A 20,603-nucleotide genomic window follows, 5' to 3' on the forward strand; every position below is an offset into this window, starting at 1 on the left:
CGCTATTTCTGCTAAAGCAGCCATGATTTTCTTAAGTTTTACACAGATCACCATAGCCTTCTCATAAAACCCATGAATATTCTTTAGTGTAACCAATAACTCTTCCTAGGTTGCTTAGAAATCATTGTTTTCTCTTCCCAAAGATACCGTAAAGATTTCAATCATTTCATCACCCAGGAAAAAATTCTTCCCCACAGTGAACTGTTTTTAAACAAGGAAAAAAAAAGTTCATCACAGAAAGAAATTAATTGTAAACTTTTAGAAACTAAAAATACACTCTTAATGTAAAAACCCGATTATTTTCAGCTGCAATGACTGCTTTCCAGTTATTCTAGACCACTCACAGAATTAACAGTGATTTATTACAGCAAGAAAAATAAGCAGAATAACACACACCTAGTTAAGTTTGGATTGAAAAAAATCTTGGTTTTCTGGTTAGGTTAGAAATTATTATGTATATGAAACTAAAGAATAAAATGCAATAACAAATGAAAAATATAATAAAAATCTGATGTAATTCCCCTCAAAATTCTTTCTTCTGCATATTTAAAGTTATGAAAGTATCAAGTCACATAACACTTTCAGAGAATAAAAAAGATGACTATCCTTTAAACAAACTTTAGAAGATATGCTTACACACATTAATGGTTCTACTTCAATTACCTGAAGAATTATATAAAAGCTGTATAAAATAACATTATAACACAAAATAACCATTTTCTTCCAAATGTACAGGCTTTTAATAAAGGTGAATATTCAAACTTCAAATAACACATTATTTTCAGCACAGTACTACATCTAAATGATATGACAAAATGCTTAAAGACAACCTAGTTTAATGGTTAAAAAATTAAACAGTATGCATTTGGGCTACATCAAGCAGTAACTTAAAAATGAGTAGCTAATACTTCATTATATATAAAAATAAAATTAAATATAATACTTTATGTTTAGCCCCACCATTAAATAACAGTCTACCTTTGAATAATTCGGTGAAAGTCCACTTAACAAATAAAAATTGTACTTATAAAACTGCTATTTAAGCAAAGCTACCCAACTTACAGACATTTGAGATTTTATGAATATTTCAAATTACTTATTTCCCAATGGTATATTGAGATTACTCAAACTGATAATATTTTACGTTGCTAAAAAAATTAATAATACAACTTCACTTTATTCTGCTTAAGCAATTACAGAAGAAAAGGGCAAGAAAGAATAGGATATTTAAAGTTCCAAAAGAAATTACATTTTAAAAACACTATTGCAAGAAAGCCTTTTGGTCCCTCTGCCGATTTTTTACCAAACATGCAGTGGAAAAAGTTGGTTTTTATCAAAATCTAATTTATACCATAATTATTATGTTAGCTGTTTATCAGTACCAACTCATCATCATTTTATAGAAGTTACCTTTTGATTCTATTCATTTAGAAAGTCTCGCTAATATTGAAATATATATAAACAAAATGATATAAGGTGTTATATTTACTTCAAAATAAAACAATGGAAGGTTGGGAGTAGGAGGGGTTATGAATCAAATAGAAGTACACGAGTTGATTGCTGTAGCTGGTGATGCGTATACACAGAGTTCATTGTACTATTCTTTCTACATTTGAATATTTCTGAAATTTTGCATAATAAAAAGTAAACCAAAAAATCACTTTGAGCCAAGTACTCAGTTTTAAAGAGGTTAATAGCTAAAGTAGTTGTGAAATACTCTGGGTCAGGGTTGCTATTAAGATAGTGGCATTCAGCCAAGCGCAGTGGCTCATGCCTGCAGTCCTAGCACTGTGGGAGGCCAAGGCTGGTGGATCACTTGAAACCAGGAGCTCAAAACCAGTCTGGCCAACATGGGTGAGCAAAATTATGTTTCTTAAGCCTTATTACCGACGCTTGGGTCAAATTATTTAGGGGCTTTTTAGTTCCTCCTTCTGGAATATCCTTGCCCTTTTACTGTCTCTACCCCCAATCTCTAAGTGAATTATAGAGCTTCATTGTAGTCCAAGTTGGAAATATACACAATGGTATATAAATTTTAGTAACAGAATAAGCATTTCTATACCTTCCTATGATTTGCAACATATTTTCTCTTATATTACTTCTCTAGAGCCTCACACAGTCCCCCTGGGTAAAGACAGGTGTTGCTTTCTTTTCACAGATGGAGAAAATGAATTTCAATAATAACTGTGATTTACCTATACTCAACTGTCACTGAGTGGTAGAGGGAGGTATAGAGAGACCTAGAACCAGGTCTGAGATTACAGGGTCACTTGAACCAAGGTGCAATGAGGGCTTTTTCTTCATCTGAAATAATTTCACGTAGACTCTTTCCAAGTCTTTTAGTTGTAGTTGTTTGATTTTCCATGTTACCTGTTCTACTACTCGCTGTCTTGGTTAAGGATCCCAAAGTCTTTTTTTTTTTTTTTGAGACGGAGTCTTGCTCTGTCACCCAGGGCAGGACTTTTTAAAACTCAAGTTTAGGCCGGGCGCGGTGGCTCACGCCTGTAATCCCAGCACTCTGGGAGGCCAAGGTGGGCGGATCACGAGGTCAGGAGATCGAGACCATCCTGGCCCCGTCTCTACTAAAAATACAAAAAAATTAGCCGGGCTTTGTGGCGGGCGCCTGTAGTCCCAGCTACTTGGGAGGCTGAGGCAGGAGAATGGTGTGAACCCAGGAGGCGGAACTTGCAGTGAGCCGAGACAGCACCACTGCACTCCAGCCTGGGCAACAGAGCAAGACTCTGTCTCAAAAAAAAAAAAAGGTCAAGTTTATTGGCTGGGCACATGGCTCACCCAAATTTTACCATTCTATTTCATCAACAAAGGATCTTGTAGTGATTGCTGCTGTAACAGACTGAAGCAGCCTTACAAAGTTTCAGAGGGCAATATTACATTTTTAAAAATCGTGTTAAAATACATTCTAAGAACCAATTATTTTAAAATAGGTCAAAATAGTTTAGAAAATCCACTTTTACAATCTGCATTGTATTTCTCCTTCTCAGCATTGATCAAAGTTTCATTATGTTATTTGTCTAGTGTTTCTTTCTCCTCTACTCAATTATGAACAAGTGCTTTTCCAATGCAAAACTCACAAACTCCAGAGAATACTTCTTAGATCCTAATTTGAGACACACTGCATTCAAAGTTAAATGCTATGACTGAGGTGATCACTGCAGGTTAAAATGATTGTAAAAACAAATGGGGTGGATTCTGGAAAGAAGGTAGAGTAGGAAGCACCACAAATCTGTTTCTCCACCTTGAAAACAATTTTAGTGGCAGCATCTGTCTGATGTAGATGTTTTGGAACTTGGAGTCTACTGAAGGCTGGCAACTTCCAGGTGAACTGTAGTTAATTTCAGTGACCTGCAGGCTTAGCACAGCAGCAGCTCCCCACACTCTATCCCCCAGTCAATTGTGTAACACCTGCACAAGCCACGGTGGGCAGAGAAAATTACGTTCTCCAAATACTGGAGATCTGTGCTCTAAATGCTGCTTCTCATCACAAAGGTGCAAACAGGCCCTGGATACTGCTGTTCCACCTCCTCCTCATTGTTGGAAACCCCACCCCAACCTCCCAGGCTGAACTGACTTCCAGGAGATTGAAAGAGCTGGAGGCCTCCCCTTCCTACACACCAATTCAATTTTCTTTTTCCCCTTTTGGGAGCCAGACATTGAAGACTAGGACATTAAAAACCAACCACATGTATGGAGGAAATTAGAAAGTCACTGTGCATGCCCAGGGGAAGGCATAGGCTCAGAAAATATCTAAGAAGACCCTACGTTTACACCTGAGGCTGATCTTTGATAGCCTACAACAATCAGAAAAACAATAACAACAAAAAAAGAAAACCCTGGAGAAGAAGGAGAATCTGATTTTCAGAGTTACCAAATTATTAAATTCAAGTGTGCTGTTTAAATAAACAAGAATAAGTGGCTTATTCAAAAAAAAATACAAATCAATATAAACTGTTCCTTAAAAAAAAATAAGGCTGGGTGTGGTGGTTTACGCCTGTAATCCCAGCACTTTGGGAGGCTGAGGCGGACAGATCACAAGGTCAGGAGTTTGAGACCAGCCTGGCCAACATAGTGAAACCCTGTCTCTACTAAAAATACAAAAAATTAGCTGGGTGTGGTGGCAGGTGCCTATAATCCCAGCTACTTGGAAGGCTGAGGCAGAAGAATCACTTGAACCTAGGAGGCGGAGGTTGCAATGAGCCGAGGCGACGCCACTGTACTCAAGCCTGGGCAACAGAGCAAGACTCTGTCAAAAAAAAAAAACAAAACAAAACCAAAAAACCAAAAAACCCCACAAAAACCTGATAGCAAATCTACTAGACAAAGACTTTATTAAAGAATTAAAAGATGGCCGGGCGCGGTGGCTCACACCTGTAATCCCAGCACTTTGGGAGACTGAGGTAGGTGGATCACTAGGTCAGGAGATCGAGACCATCCTGGCTAACACGGTGAAACCCCATCTCTACTAAAACTACAAAAAATTAGCCGGGCGTGGTGGCAGGCGCCTGTAGTCCCAGCTACTCGGGAGGCTGAGGCAGGAGAATGGCGTGAACCCGGGAGGCGGAGCTTGCAGTGAGCCGAGATGGCACCACTGCACTCCAGCCTGGGTGACAGAGCCAGACTCTGTCTCAAGAAAAAAAAAAAGAATTAAAAGATGTGAACAAAAGCAAGAAAATGCTGTATGAATGAAACGGAAATGTCAATAAAGAGAAATAAAAATTATAAAATTCAGGAACTGAGAAGTACGATAACGGAAAATTCACTGGAGGGATTCAAAAGCATATCTGAGCAGGTAAAAAAAGTAGTGAACATGAGATAGGACAAGGGAAAGTACTGAGTCTGAAGAACAGAAATAAAAGAGATTCAAGAAAAGTGAACAGAACCTAAGGGACCCGTGAGACATCATCAAGCAGACCAACTAATGCATTGTGGGAGTTGCATGAGAAATGACAGATAAAAGAGTAGACAAAATATTTGAAGAAGTAATAGCCAAAACTTCTCAGATTTCATGAAACACATGAATATAAACATCCAAGAAGCTCAATAAACAAGTAATGAAATCCAACAGACTCACACTGAGACACATTATACTAGAACTGTCAAAGGCCAAAAACAAAGGGAGATTTTTGAAAGCAACAAGAGAAGTGACTTGTCACATACAACAAATCCTCAATGAGATTATCAGCAGACTTCACATCGGACACTCTGGAGGTCATATGGCAGTGGGTGGAAATACTCAGTGCTAAAATAAGACGAAAAAACCCCAAACCTGTCAGCTAAGAATCCTATATCCAGCAAGACAGTCCCTCAAAATTAAGGGGGAAATTAAGATGTTCCCTGATGAACAAAAGCTGAGGGAGTTTGTTATCACTAGAACTGCCCTGAAAGATGTGCTAAAGGTAGCAGTTCAGGTTGAAATGAAAGAAAACTAGACAGCAACTCAAAGTCATATGAAGAAATAAAGATCTCAGTAAAGGTAAATACATAGGTAATAATAAATGCTAGTTAGTAATATTGTAACAATGGTTGTGTAAATCTGCTTTTGGTTTTCCACATGATTGAAGAGACCATTACATTTTCAAATTAAAAAAAAAAAAAAAACTTATCCCAGCCAGGCATGGTGGCTCACACCTGTAATCCCAGCACTTCAGGTGGCCGAGGCAGGCAGAGATGGCTTGAGCCCAGGAGTTCAAGACCAGCCTGTGGAACATGGTGAAACCCCATCTCTACAAACAAAACAAAACAGCAACAACAACAAAAATTAACCAGGTGTGGTAGGCACATGCCTGTAGTCACGGCTATTCAGGAGACTGAGGCGGGAGAATCGATTGGGCCCAAGAGGTTGAGGCTGCAGTGAGCTGTGATGACACCACTGCACGCCAGCCTGGGCTACAGAATGAGACCCTGCCTATAAATAAATAAATAAATAAATAAGCCTAATATTAATAAACAAAGTCAATATTGGTAAATAACGAAAATTAATTATTAGTTTAAAAGCTAACATTACAACTTTGATTTGTAACTTCATATTTTGTCTCCTACATAATTTAAGAAACGAATGCATTAAAAATTACTAGTTTCTGTTTTTGGGCATACAATATATGAAGATGTAATTCTGTGACATCAACAACTGAAAGGGGTTGGGACAGAGCAGTTAAAGAGGCAGAGGTTTTGTATATTATTGCAGTTAAGCTTGTACAAATTGAGATTAGAAGTGTCTAGGATGTTAAATGTAATCCCCATGGTAACCACACAAAATATAACTAAAGAATAGACACAAAGGAAACAAGAAAGTTAAATGTTTCACTACAAAAAATTAATCAAAGACCAAAGAAGACAGTAATGCAGGAAATGAGGAACAAAAAAGCTACAAGGCATATATATAAAGAAAACAAATAGCAAAATGACAAAAGTAAGTCTTTCCTTACCAATAATTACTTTAAATGTAAATAAACTCTTCAATCAAAAGACAGAAATTGGCAGAATAAAAATTTTAAAATGTTCCAACCACAAGGTGTATACAAGAGACTCACTGTAGATCCAAAGACACAAATATGCTGAAACTGAAGGACAGAAAGGGATATTTCATGCAACAGTAACCAAAGGAGAGCAGGAGTGGCTGTACTCATAACAGACAAAATAGACTTTAAATAAAAAAAAGGTTATGAGACAACAAAGGTATACATTAATAAAAGGTTCAATATAGGAATGTAACAATTACAAAAATTAACACACCTAATAGCAGACCATCAAAATGTTAAGTAGCAAAAATGAGACAGAATTGAAGAAAGAAATGGTTCTACAATAACAGCTGGAGACTTCAATACCACATTCTCCATAATGGGCAGAACAACCAGACATATGATAAGTAAGGAAATAGAGGAGATGAACAAACACAATATACCAAAGAGACACAGAACTCTAACAATAACAGAACACACATTCTTCTCAAGTGCAAATGGGAATAGAAGGAAACTATGTCAACCTAAGAAAAACCATATACAAAACACACACAGTGAACATCATACTCAGTGGTGAAAGACCGAAAGCTTTTCCTCTTAAGATAAGGAAGAAGGCAAGTATGTCTGCTTTCACCACTTGTACTCAACATGACCACTAGCTGAATAGTCGAAGTTGTAGTCAAAGCAATTAGGCAAGAAAAAGAAATAAAAGACATCCAAATTAGAAAGGAAGAAGCAAAATTACTTGTTCACAAATGATATTATCTTATATGTAAAACACCCTAAAGATTCTACACAAAAACTGTTAGAATTATTAAACCAATTAAGCAAAGTAGCAGGATACAAAGTCAATACACAAAAATCAGTTGTATTTCTTCTAACACTGAACAACCTAAAATGGAAATTAAGAAAACAATTCTGTTTATTATAGCATCAAAAAGAACAAATTTTCAGAACACCGAGCCTCCTAAATGAAGAATTAACTTCATCAAGAAAGTAAAAAACTTGTGCAATGAAAACTATAAAACATGTATGAAAGAAATTAAGAAGACATAAATAAATGGGAAGGGATCTGTGGTCATAGATTGGAAGACTTACTATTGCAAAAATGTCAATATTACCCAAAGCAATCTACAGACTTAATGCAATTCCTATCAAAATCCCAGTACGGTTTTCAAAGAAATAGAATAACCCATCCTAAAAGTCACATAGAATTTCACGGTACCCTGAAAGCCAAAATGATAATGAAAAAGAAAAACAAAGGTGGCGGGCTAACACTTCCTGATTCCAAAACTTACTACAAAGTTACAGTAACAGAAACAGTCTGGTACTGGCATGCAGACAGACATACAGAAGGGAATAAACAGAATCCAGAAATAAATGCCATATACAATTATCAACCTACAATGGATCATGATCTAAATGTAAAACCTAAAACTTAAAACTGTTAGAAGAAAACACAGGCTAAAAGTGAGACATTGGAATTGTCAATGATTTCTTGGATATGACACAAAGGTACAGGCAAAAAAAGAAAAAAATAGGTAAGTCATATCTCTGACAAGACATGAGACCCAGAATACACAGAGGAACTCCTAAAACTCGACGATAAAACCAAACACCCTAATTAAAAAATGGTCAAGGAACTCATACAGACATTTTCCCAAAGAAGACACACAAATGGACAATAAGCACATGAACAGATGTGTCACAAATGCAAATCAAAACTACAATGAGATGTCACCTCACACCCATTAGCCTGGCTACTATGAAGAAAACAGAAAATAAAAAGTGTTGGTGAGGATGTGGAGAAATTGGAATCCTTGTGCACTTTGGTGGAAATATAAAATTCTACAACCGGCTGGATGCAGTGGCTCACGCCTGTAATCCCAGCACTTTGGGAGGCCGAGGCAGGCAGACTACCTGAAGTCGGGAGTTTGAGGCCAGTCTGACCAACATGGAGAAACCTCGTCTCTACTTAAAAAAAAAAAAAAATTAGCCGGGCGTGGTGGCACATGCCTGTAATCCCAGCTACTCGGGAGGCTGAGGCAGGAGAATCACTTGAACCCGGGAGGTGGAGGCTGTGGTGAGCCGAGATCGTGCCATTGCACTCCAGCCTGGGCAACAAGAGCAAAACTCCATTTCAAAAAAAAAAAAAAAAAAAATGCCCAGAGGCAGTATGATGCTCTGCTCTGGACATACCTCTAAGGTAATTACTCTCACATTATGCGGGAGCTACTTGTTAAACTTGTCTCTTGCACAGACACCTAGTAGGCCCCTAGAGGACAGAGACAATGTTCTATTCATCTTCAAAGCACATATTCAAATATCAAAAAAGACCACGCACAAAAAATTAGCTCTTAAAGCATTTTCAACAATACTTTAATTACATGATAGCTTTTCAGAACTGATAGAAATAAAGGTTTAAAACATCTAGTTTTAAAGCAGAGTATTTACTCTAGGGTGCAAATAAGCCTCTGGATTTAATACGCTAGTATCACAGATAATTGTGTGTTTACACTCCCAGTAAGAAGAACTAGTAACTGTCACCTACTCTGTACTCAGTTTCTACGTGGAGAAACTGAGGCTCTCAGAAGTTGAGTAATTTCCACACCATCACACATGTAGAAACAGGTGAAGCTAGGAAGTGGTGGAGTCGGGCATGATTATAAACTCCACGTTCTTTCTGCAATATTAAGCAGCCATTAAATATTATCTTTATCTGTGCCACTCTGTATAATAAGCGTAATTCTGATTTGTAGAGGACTTTCATAAAGTACAAACAATATGATCAATGTGAAAGTACTCTGAAAAGTATAAAAGTGTTCTACAAATCATGAAAGACTATATACTTTTTAAAAAGTTGTCATCTATGTATCTTTCTAATTTGCCTGACTCTCAAACTCATTTTAAAGGAGTCAGGTTGGCGTTACCCCCCATTTTAATAGACGAAGGGGGTACAAAACTCAGAGAGGGTAACTAGCTTGAGTGGCAAAGACAGACTAGATTCTAAATCTTTTCTTCTGTTTTTATTTCTAATACATCCTAACTCATCTAAATGCAAAGTAGTGGATCTTTTAAGAGTACATATTCACTTAATATGTTGAAATTGGGTTATATGTTAGTATGGATTTTAAATTTTACTTGGGGACAGATATTTTAGTCCATTATTTTAATTTTATAATGTACATATTGTACTTGACTAATTAGGAACACACTTATTCTGGAAAATGAGGTACACTCATTGGCTTCTCACATAACACAACAAAAATGGTAAAACTATCTTTCATGAACTTCCGTAGTGTATGTATTTAAAACCTAAAGTGAAGCTATGCAGAATAAATAGGTCTTTTATGTGTGTATCCTCAATAAATATCCTCATTTAAAAAAACAAAACCAAACTTGTTCCTTAGTTTGCTGTCTCAGAGAAATATGAAATAACACTAAAAACATGAACGCCTAAGATTATGTGCCAGTACTTGACCTGCATTAAGCATCCTCTCGATCACTGTAAAGCGCCTCAAGTTAGTGCTCCTGTCTATCTTCAGTGTTACAGATGAGTAAATGGAAGTGCGCTGTGCTTAAGTGAAGTGTGCAGTTACACAGGTTAAGTGGTAGGACTGGAATTCCAACCCCAGGTCATTCTGACTTTAAAACGTGTGTTTTTATAAGACTATGTAAGATCTCAACAATTTTCAAATGTAGTGGGATGCTAAGTTAGGGTTGCTTGGAGTAAATAAATGAGAGAATTCTGAATAGGAAAAGACAGGCTCCCAAATGAATATAAAGAGACTGGTACAAATTCTCAAAGGATTCCAGAAAACTATTTTAACACCAAAAAATTGACTGAAGTGAGAAGAGTAAAATAAACTTTCAATTCTATTAAAAAAAAACTGTACTAATAAACTCTATATATTTGGAAAGATGTTACATTATTACGATGCCATAATAACCCTTAAACTGTTAGCTCAGAATTATATTTTACTTATAAATTCAATTTTTTTCCTGCAATATAGAGAGAATATCCATTTGGATTCATCTATTCATTGTTGGTTTTATGACTTAATTTTTCATTATTTTCATAATCAAAAATTATATAGTAGTAGTAGTATTACAATTATTACAATTCAGTCTTATTACAGTAAGGCTGAAGTCATTGTAACACTGTAATTTCCCCTAGAATCCTTGGTTGTACGGATGTTCCTACTGACTTCACTTTTTAGGAGAGGGGAAGGGCACTGAGATGTGAATAATCACAGTTGATATATCATTTTTTCCCCAATGGAGCTTATTTTGAAACTGTTTACACAGCAAACATATGTTTACCCAGATTTTAGGCTACAGATCAATAATGGCAAGAAAAATCTATGGGTTCATTTATTTACACTTTAAATGAGATCGTGATCTTTTACACCGAAGATCTTTATTATTATCTTTAATACTACTACCATTATTTTGACTTTGGATAACTGCTGGAAGGGCAGTTAATGTCTCAAGCCACCCCTTGGAAGTAGTAAAGCTTTGAAAAACTAAAAATGATTAGACTCTCTCACATTTGGCTATTATTTTTAAACTGTTACACATAATTTTTTAAAAGTAAAATTTTACAACAGATTTACAGAAAAGTTGTGAAGATAGCACAGAGCATTCCCATATACTCCAGATATGTTGGCTATTATTTTTACCTAATAAATGTGAAGTGTGTTATCTAATCAAATAACATAAGAATGAATATTTCCAAAGAAGATAAATATATAATGGGAAACAAAGTGTTAAATAAAATGATACATTGGTACAAGATCAGGAGTACAATGATTTTTACTAACTTTAGAAGAATAAAGTTTTCTAAAGTAAAAATGTTTTAAAACTGTTTTAAGCACATTTCTAAGTACAAAGGCATGAAAACAAATCTAAGGTTCAATATTATGAAGTTCACTGTGTCCCATTTCACAGACAACCTAATAAAATGGCAAATCTTGACTCCACTTATATTAAATCCCAAATGTTTAAGTCCCTAAAACTACTAACTGAAGCCCAAAGTAAATTACCAAATTACAAAAAACAGCTCAGTTTTAAAAAAGAACACAAATGAAACATTAAAAGCAAATGAAATTTTTATAAAGAAAAAAGAAACTAATAAAAACCTGTGGTATGGTGGGTAGGATGACAGTATTCTCAGCAGGGACTGGCAGGACAGGGATCACAGGGACAGTGGGAGGAGAGGGAAGAACAGCTTCTGTTGGCTAAAAATCATCAATGACAAAAAATCAGGAAAAACACCAAAATAAAAGGGAAACACATAACAAAAAGCTGTGCCATAAAGATAAATTATAGTTTTCAGAAATAACTATGCAACAGGAAAAACATTAATACATTACACTAATATAAATGAGAAAATATTCTCTAGAAATTGTTTTAGAAAGTTATACCCCAATAATAATTTTAATGATTCTGTAATTAAAATGAATGCCTACTCTTTAGATGCTTAAATCATAATAATAAAAGATTATCATTTACAATACTCCTTCCTTCTCTGGGAGATAAGACACTTGCTTCATAGACAGACTGCAAAATATTTTTTCTAGCACTCAGAATACATCTCACTACTTTCCTCTATGCATTCAGAAAACTAAAAGTAATTTTATTAGCCCAATCAGGCAGACAAAGAGAGTTTACAAATCCGTGATACTAACTTCTATTATCAAGAACAGTAATAACTTGCCTCAACATGCCTGTAATTAATTCAACTAACATTGATTGTCTATTACATGCCAAACATATCTGGCAAAAATGAAAAAACAACGTAGAGAGAACCTGGTATAAATTAAACTAAGAAGTTCACTGTTTATCTGGCTTGTTATTTTTAAAAGGATGAAACTGGAACACAGGAAAGTTGTTTAGTAATAAGACCCATTTGCTATATAAATAAAATATCTTATATATGTAAGAAAAACACTAAAATCAAGTAGATGAGGACAGCCTGCCTTAACAGGCCTTAAAACAGGAAGAACAAATTGCCAGACTAAAAAAAGGGCTTATCTTCATTCATAAATACAAAATAAAATGGCAATGATCTTTTTTGCCTACCAAATTAGTCAAATGAAGATTTATTAACAATGTATGGAGTCTCTTCAACAATGGTGCTGAGACAACTGGATATCCACATGCAAAAGATGAAGGTCTATAGACCCCCATCTCACATTATATATAAAAATTAACTCAAAACTGATTAACAACCTAAATATGAGATTTGAAAACATAAAACTCTTACAAGAGAACATAGGGTTAATCTTTGTGACCTTGGATTTGGTAATGGAACCTTAGAAATCATAAATGATGAAAGAAAAAAATCAATTAGACTCTAACAGAATTAAAACCTTCTGTGTACCAAAGGGCATTACCAAGCAAGTGAAAAGACAGCCTACACAATGGGAGAAGATATTTGCAAATCATACACCTGATAAGGGTTTAATATCCAGAACATTTAAAGACTCTTACAACTCAACAACACAAAGAGAAACAACCCAATTAACGAATGTGTGAAGAGCTTGAATAATTTCTGCAAAGAAGATATAGAAGTGGCCAATCAGCACATGAAAAGACGCTCGACATCATTAGTCCTTAGGGTAATACAAATAAAAGCTATAATGAGAGATTACTTTACCACCACAAGGGAAGTGTCTAATTAAAACAAAACAAAAAACAAAGTAACAAGTGGTGGCAAGGATGTGGAGAAACTGGAACTCTGGTACAATGCTGGTGGGAAATGTAAAATGGTACAGCTTCTGAGGAAAATTTTAGTGGTTTCTTAAAAACCAACCATAGAATCAGCATCTGATCTAGCAACTGGGTAGGTAAATATGCACTGGGTAGGCATATTCCCAAAAGTGAGAGCAAGGACTCGGACACTTGTATGCCAATGTTCAATGCAGCATCACACACAACAGTCAAAAGGTGGAAAGAAACCACGTGTCTATCAGGAGATGAACGGATACATAAAATGTGATAATATACACACAATGGGTATGATTTTTTTTTTTTTTGAGATGGAGTCTTGCTCTGTTGCCCAGGCTGGAGTGCAGTGGTGCAATCTCAGCTCACTGTGACGTCCGCTTCCCGGGTTCAAGCAATTCTCTGCCTCAGCCTCCCAAGTAGCTGGGATTACAGGCACCTGCCACCATGCTCAGCTATTTTTTTTTTTTTTTGTATTTTTAGTAGAGACAGGGTTTTACCATCTTGGCCAGGCTGGTCTTGAACTCCTGACCTTGTGATCCACCCACCTCGGCTTTCCAAAGTGTTGAGATTACAGGTGTGAGCCACTGCACCCAGCCCTAGGAATAAAATTCTTAATCATGCTAGAAGATGGATGAGCCTTTAAAACATTAAGTGAAATTAGCCAGACACAAAGGGATAAATATTGCATGATTCCCCTTAAAAGACTAGTAAGTTATACATATTTTACCAATAAAAAATATTCCAAAAAAGCTTTTAAAAATGCATGAAAACTGGTCCTCTCACACTGCTGTTGGATATACAAATTCACACAAACTTTAGGGAAAGTAATTTGGCAGTAAATATCTAGAGCTTTAAAAATGTCTAAACTTGGCCAGGCACAGTGGCTCACACCTGTAATCTCAGCACTTTGGGAGGCCGAGGCGGGTGGATCGCGAGGTCAAGAGTTCAAGACCAGCCTGGCCAACATGGTGAAACTCCATCTCTACTAAAGAAAAAAAAAAAATACAAAAATTAGCCGGGCGTGGTGGCCCATGCATGTAATCCCAGCTACTTGGGAGGCTGAGACATGAGAATTGCTAGAGCCTGGGAGGTGGAGGTTGCGGTGAGCCTAGATTGCGCCATTGCACTCCAGCCTGGGCAACAGAGTGAGACTCTGTCTCCCCCACCTCAAAAAAAAGTCTAAACTCTTTGACTTAGTAATTCTAGAAATCTACTCTAAGGAAATAATTTTAAAAGCCAATGTTTTAAGGTATTCTCATAAGGTGTTCTTTGGTTTTAAGATAGTCTTTTGAACATTGCTTCTATTTGGTAAATCGTGGAATATTTGAAATACCCAAAGGTGTCAGAATTGTTAAGTTAAAAAGTAAAAAATGAAAACTGTATGAGATTGAGGCTGGGCATGGTGGCTCACGCCTGTAATCCTAGCACTTTCGGAGGATGCGGCAGGCAGATCACCTGAGGTTAGGAGTTCGAGACCAGCCTGGTCAACATGGCAAAACCCCATCTCTACTAAAAAAAAAAAAAAAAGAAAAAAATACAAATATTAGCTGGGTGCGGTGGTGCATGCCTGTAGTCCCAGCTACTCGGGAGGGTGAGTCAGGAGAACTGCTTGAACCCGGGAGGTGGAAGTTGCAGTGAGCAGTGAGATCACACCACTGCACTCCAGCCTGGGCAACAGAGCAAGACTATCTCAAAAAAAAAAAAAAAAAAGAAAGAAAAGAAAATTATATGAGATTATCATACAGAAATTTAAAATTATCAGTACGAACAGTTTATAAATTATATGGGACATTGCTTATGACAAAACATTAAGTAAAAAAAGGGAAGATGAAACTCACGTAAAAAATGGAAAGAAATGTCTGAAAAATTAATCTCTGGGGTGGGATCATGAGTGCCTTTCTCTATCGCTGCTTCTTTATTCTGAATTATACTTTTCCAGTTGTTGACAAGGAATACACAGTGGCGTTATTAATATAAATGCAAGGGGAAGGATGGGAGATCCATTGTGAATATTAACAGAAAAACAATTATTATGATCTTTAAGTGTCACTCTCTAGAAAACAAACTGAAAATGTATTTCACACTTTGGACTCCTGTTACCTGGATTTATTATTTCCTGTAGAAAGAGATTTTTAAAGCATTGGATTTTGTGTTTTCTCTTTCTTTTCAATGTTCCCAGTCTGGGATGATGAAAAGTTCTGAAGATCGAGAGTGATGATACTTGCACAACACTGGGAATGTACTTAATGCCACTGAATTGTACACTGACAAATGGCTAAAATGGTAAACTTGATGTAAACTTTAACACAATAAAAAAGTATATTATGAATAAAGCCTCCGTGGGTTTAGCTTGGGACTCCAATCACCATTTATATATTGTTCCTGGAGAAAAAAAATTCTGAATTCCATATTATGAGCTCAAAATTAATAACAACCGTAACTGATACTCACTGCAATATTTACATGGCCTTCTAAGAATGTCTGAAAACCCATAGGTTCTGACTTCTGATTTATGAATGCATAAGAAAAGCGTGGTGGTTTTGTAAGAACTGTGCTTGGATCAAGCGGATATACACATGGAAAAATCAAACGAATACTGATTCCTACCCTTAAACTATACATAAGATTAATTTCAGCTGGTTTGCTGACATAATTGAGAGAAGTAAACAATATAAGGCTTCTAGAGGATGATATGGTAGAATATCATCACGACCTTGGTGCAGATGACCTCCTGAATAGGAAAGTGCACGTTGCTGAAGCTCACGCAGGGTGAGGAAAGCATCTGTGGGCAGGGAGTGGAAGGGAGGCAATAGCCTGGCAAAGGGTGCTGGAGCCTCAGCATGGTGAGGAGGGTGTCTACATGGACAAAGCAGTGGCGGCAGCCTGATGTGTGTGGTTGGAACCCAAGTGAGACAGATGGTATTTATGAGGCAGTAGCTGTAGTCTGGCATAAGGTTTTGTGCTGTCAGTGGACTAAATGGGATCTTCTGGAGCCTGAACAGAGTGAGAAGGGCGTCCAACTAGGGCAGCAATGATGACAGGAGATTGCTTATATACAGGGCATTCTGATCCAATAAATAAATACATGAAGGATACTGACAGCAGGCTTCCTTGCGTCAGAAAAGGCAGTTATAAATATGAAAAGATAGAAAATTAGCATGAGACCTATGGTGCTACACTAAAATTGGAGGTATTGGTATAAACAGTTTTCAATATATATAGATAAATACAAAAATAAATACAGACATAAATGTGTGTGTATATATGTGCATAGGTCTGCTAACTATGAGCACCTGGACGCAGCTAACAGCTCAACAGCACGAATACACCTGGCATCCAAATCTTGATTTCTAAATACTCATTCTGCAACTTAAAACAACACAACATGGCCGGGCACGGAGGCTCATGCCTGTAATCCCAACACTTTGGGAGGCGGAGGTGGGCGGATCATCTGAGGTCAGGAGTTTGAGACAAGCCTGGCCAACATGATGAAACTCTGTCTCTACTAAAAATACAAAAAATTAGCTGGACATGGTGGCGGGCACCTGTAATCTCAGCTACTTGGGAGGCTGAGCCAAGAGAATTGCTTTGAACCCAGGAGGCAGAGGTTGCAGTGAGCCAAGATCACGCCATTCCACTCCGGCCTGGGCAATAAGAGCGAAACTCCGTCTCGCGGGGGAAAAAACCACAACACAAAACCAAACAAAACCAAACCATGGGTCTTTGAAGAAATGGCTGACTCCAGTGCTGGAGCTCAGCAAGCACAAGATGAGTGTAGACATCTTGCTGTACCAGAAAATAAGGGAAGTACTCAAAGAGGATGACAAAGGACACAGAAGTTGGCTTGAAGGGCTGCCACTGGCCAGACTGGGAACAATCTGTAACTCAATGATAACAATGGCATAACATTCACTGAATAAAATAGGAATCTGGGAGCCCGTACTGATATAAATAAATACATCAATAAATAAATGAAGATAAGAGCATTTCCTTACAACAAAATGCTAACTAAAAATGTAATGATGGAATTATAAAATCATCATTTGGCAGCCATCATAGTAATAGAGTAATTCATTCAAGAAATATTAATGAATATTAAAACTTCCTGTTGCCAAGTGAAACGTCCATTCCAGTGGATGAATGGGATATACTCATACAAAAGTGTCTCCTTTCAAAGCATTAATGACAGTGGAGAAATCTGCAGACAATATCTGAATCAAGTGATCAAAGTTAACATCACCAGTAACGGGAAAAATCAAAATCATAAATCATGTGATAAAATGTAATGAGAGTACAATACTTCCAGGATATTTCTACCAAAGGTATATAACTTGAATCTAATCATTAAACATCAGACAAACCCAAATTGAGTGATACATTACAAAGTAACTGGCTGCAGTCATCCAAAGTGTCAAAGTCATGAAAGTCTAACGTTATTTTTAATTCAATTTTATTCTAGTTTAAAAACAACTTTACTGAGGTAGAAGTGATATAAAACACTGCACATATTTAAGGTATAGAATTTGATGAGTTTGCACATAGGCATACACCTATGAAGCCACTGCCATAATCAAAGTAACAAACGTTATCTATCACCTCTAAAAGCTTCCTTGTGCCTCTGTTGTTTTTTGTTTTGTTTTGGTTCTTTTAAGGACACTAAAGTTTATTTTTTAAGTGTTTGAAAATGTCACAAATGTAATATGTTTTCTTATTAATAGTCTCCAGCCCTAACAATAGGATAACAGCTGATTAATAATCTACTTTGATAGCCAAAATAAGACAAAAGTACATGCTTATGTCAAATTTCAAAGCAAAGCACAAAAATTTTCTCCACTGGGCAGGTGCTCTCCAAAACCCTTTATGATAAACCATGAATCCTTTAATGTTACATTTTAATTCCACTTGTAACCCTCTGTCTCTGAGCCTCTTCTAGAATCACCTTCTTTAGATGAGGATGTGAATATCATTTAAAAAAATTCCCAGTTTACAGCATCTTAACCCATCCCCCTCTCTACAGGGCACTGACCAAGTTCCTTGAAGAAGAACATAGGCCCCTGCCTCTTCCTTAAGGCCAACACCGCTGAGAAAGTCAACGACGCATCAACGCACACAATTCCCTAATCACAACCGATAACCAATTCTGGTAACAAACAATTACAGAATAACAAAGTAATTCATTTATTTCACTTGAAACAAAAATACAGCTCTAAACAAATAATAATCAAATGAAGGCTGACTGATGAGGAACAGCAAAGATATCAGATCTGATCATAGGATGCTTTGGGCAAAGGTTTTAGAGCAGGGTAAAACTCCGGGGAGCTGTGTAAGACTCTAAATTAGAAAATGTCAAACTTAAGATTCTAACATAAATAATGAAGCAGCAATATACAGTAACCATTATATTTTGGTTATTACAGAATTCAGTATGGCATTTTAAACTTGAAAAATCTTATATAACTATTTCATTTGACAGTGACTGTTATGCCATCATCCATTTGTATCACTCAATAAGATCAGATCTAAAGTTTTTCTGTTGTTGTTTTAAAAAAAATCTTGACCATGTGACTAGCAACAGTCTCAGTTGTTTCTATCCATAGCAACATCATGGAATCATTAGCCTCTGAGGCTGCCTTCAGAGACTTGTTTCCATGGCAACAGAGGCTATGATATTAACACCGTCACAAGGAAATTGTAAATTTCTGCAGAAAATTGTAAATTTCTATAAAATTGGATATATTGTACATATTTTAAAGTACCTTTTAAAAACCAGTATCAAATGGATGGCTATCTGAACAAATGTTTAAAGTGATTTGTTTTTAGAGATTAATTTTCTCTATAGCTTTATATTTTAAATCTAATTTAAGATCTTAAAATTATAAAAGCAGCACTTAAAACAGATTTTCATAAAGTGGTCTGAACACTCACTACATACAGCCATTTGCATCTGTTCTGCACATCCACATTTATGACCATGTACCGCCCTCCCTCACTTTGATTCACTGAAAAATAAATGTATATTGAATGAGCCTACTACTTTTATTAAAGCCTTTCCTGCTTAAAGCACTCAAGTGGTTTTCATTATGTGCATATGAACCCTGATTAATACAGGAAGAGACAGAAGGGACAATTAGGAGTTTACTGTAATAATCCAGCTGAAAGGTTATTGGTGGCTTAAACTGAATGGTGGTAATGGACATATGAGCAGTCAAATCAAGATACATTTTGAATGTAGAGTTGGTATATCTTGGTGACTGATGAGAAGTCTGGAGTGAGGAAGGCCTATTAACACTCACAATAGCCACTAAAAATGATCTTTTATACAAGAGTTAGACTCAGGTATAAAAGAGTTGCAAGGCTATCTAAATATATTTAAAAACATTTTCTCACTAAATAATTTATTAAAATGACTTTCATAGCATAAGATGCAACTCCAAAGATGATAAATGAACATACTATCTGATAGCTAATAATGCTTATATTTTACATTAACACGTTATATGAAGGGGGTAAACTGACCTAAGAATATACACAAAGATTCACTACTGTATCTTTGTAATTCAACTTTTATTTTAAGTTCAGGGGTACGTGTGCAAGCTTGTTACACAGGTAAACTTGTGTCACTGGGATTTGTTGTACAGATTATTTCATCACCCACATATTAAGAATAGTACCCATTTAGTTATTTTTCCGGATCTTCTCCCTCCTCCTACTCTCCACCCCTCACACCGGCCCCAGTGTGTGTTGTTCCACTCTATGCGTCCACCTGTTCTCATCACTTAGCTCCCACTTATAAGCAAGAACATGCGGTATTTGATTTTTTGTTCCTGCATTAGTTTGCTAACGATGACGAACTCCAGCTCCACCCATGTTTCTGCAAAGGACAAGATCTCATTCATTTTTATTGTTGCATAGTATTCCGTGGTGTGTATGTGCCACATTTTCTTTATCCAGTCTACCATTGATGGGCATTTAGGTTGACTGCATGTCTTTGCTACTGAGAATAGTGCTGCAATGAACCTAAGCGTTCATGTCTTTATAACAGAACAATTTATATTCCTTTGAGTATACACCCAGTAATAGGACTGCTGGGTTGAACTGTATTTCTGTTTTTAGGTCTTTGAGGAACCACCACATTGTCTTCCATAATGGTTGAACTAATTTTCACTCCCACCAACAGTGTATAAGTGTTCCTTTTTCTCCACAAACTTGCCAGCATCTGTTGTTTTGATTTTTTAATAGTAGCCATTCTGAATGGTGTGAGATGGTATCTCGTTGTGGCTTTGATTTGCATTTCTCTAATGATCAGTGACGCTAAGCTCTTTTTCATGATTGTTGGCCACTTTTGAAAAGTGTTTACGTCCTTTACTCACTTTTAATAGGATTGTTTTTCTCTTG

General features: G+C 36.5%; 1 protein-coding gene across 47 annotated transcripts in view; it reads right to left on the bottom strand.

Moving 5' to 3' along the window:
* DLG1 (discs large MAGUK scaffold protein 1) overlaps positions 1–20,603 on the bottom strand; it is a 261,908-nt gene that overhangs the window by 106,811 nt on the left and 134,494 nt on the right. For 18 of the 47 annotated variants that reach the window (XM_055382758.2, XM_004038273.5, XM_055382765.2 and 15 more), the window contains one exon: positions 11,618–11,716. The exons of the other annotated variants lie outside the window; for them this stretch is intronic. In XM_055382758.2, coding sequence (XP_055238733.1) covers positions 11,618–11,716 — 99 coding nt within the window. The remainder of the gene's footprint in view (positions 1–11,617; positions 11,717–20,603) is intronic. 47 annotated transcript variants of the gene reach the window in all.

The sequence above is a fragment of the Gorilla gorilla genome, chromosome 2, assembly GCF_029281585.2.
Source record: "Gorilla gorilla gorilla isolate KB3781 chromosome 2, NHGRI_mGorGor1-v2.1_pri, whole genome shotgun sequence".
Lineage (NCBI taxonomy): Eukaryota > Metazoa > Chordata > Mammalia > Primates > Hominidae > Gorilla > Gorilla gorilla.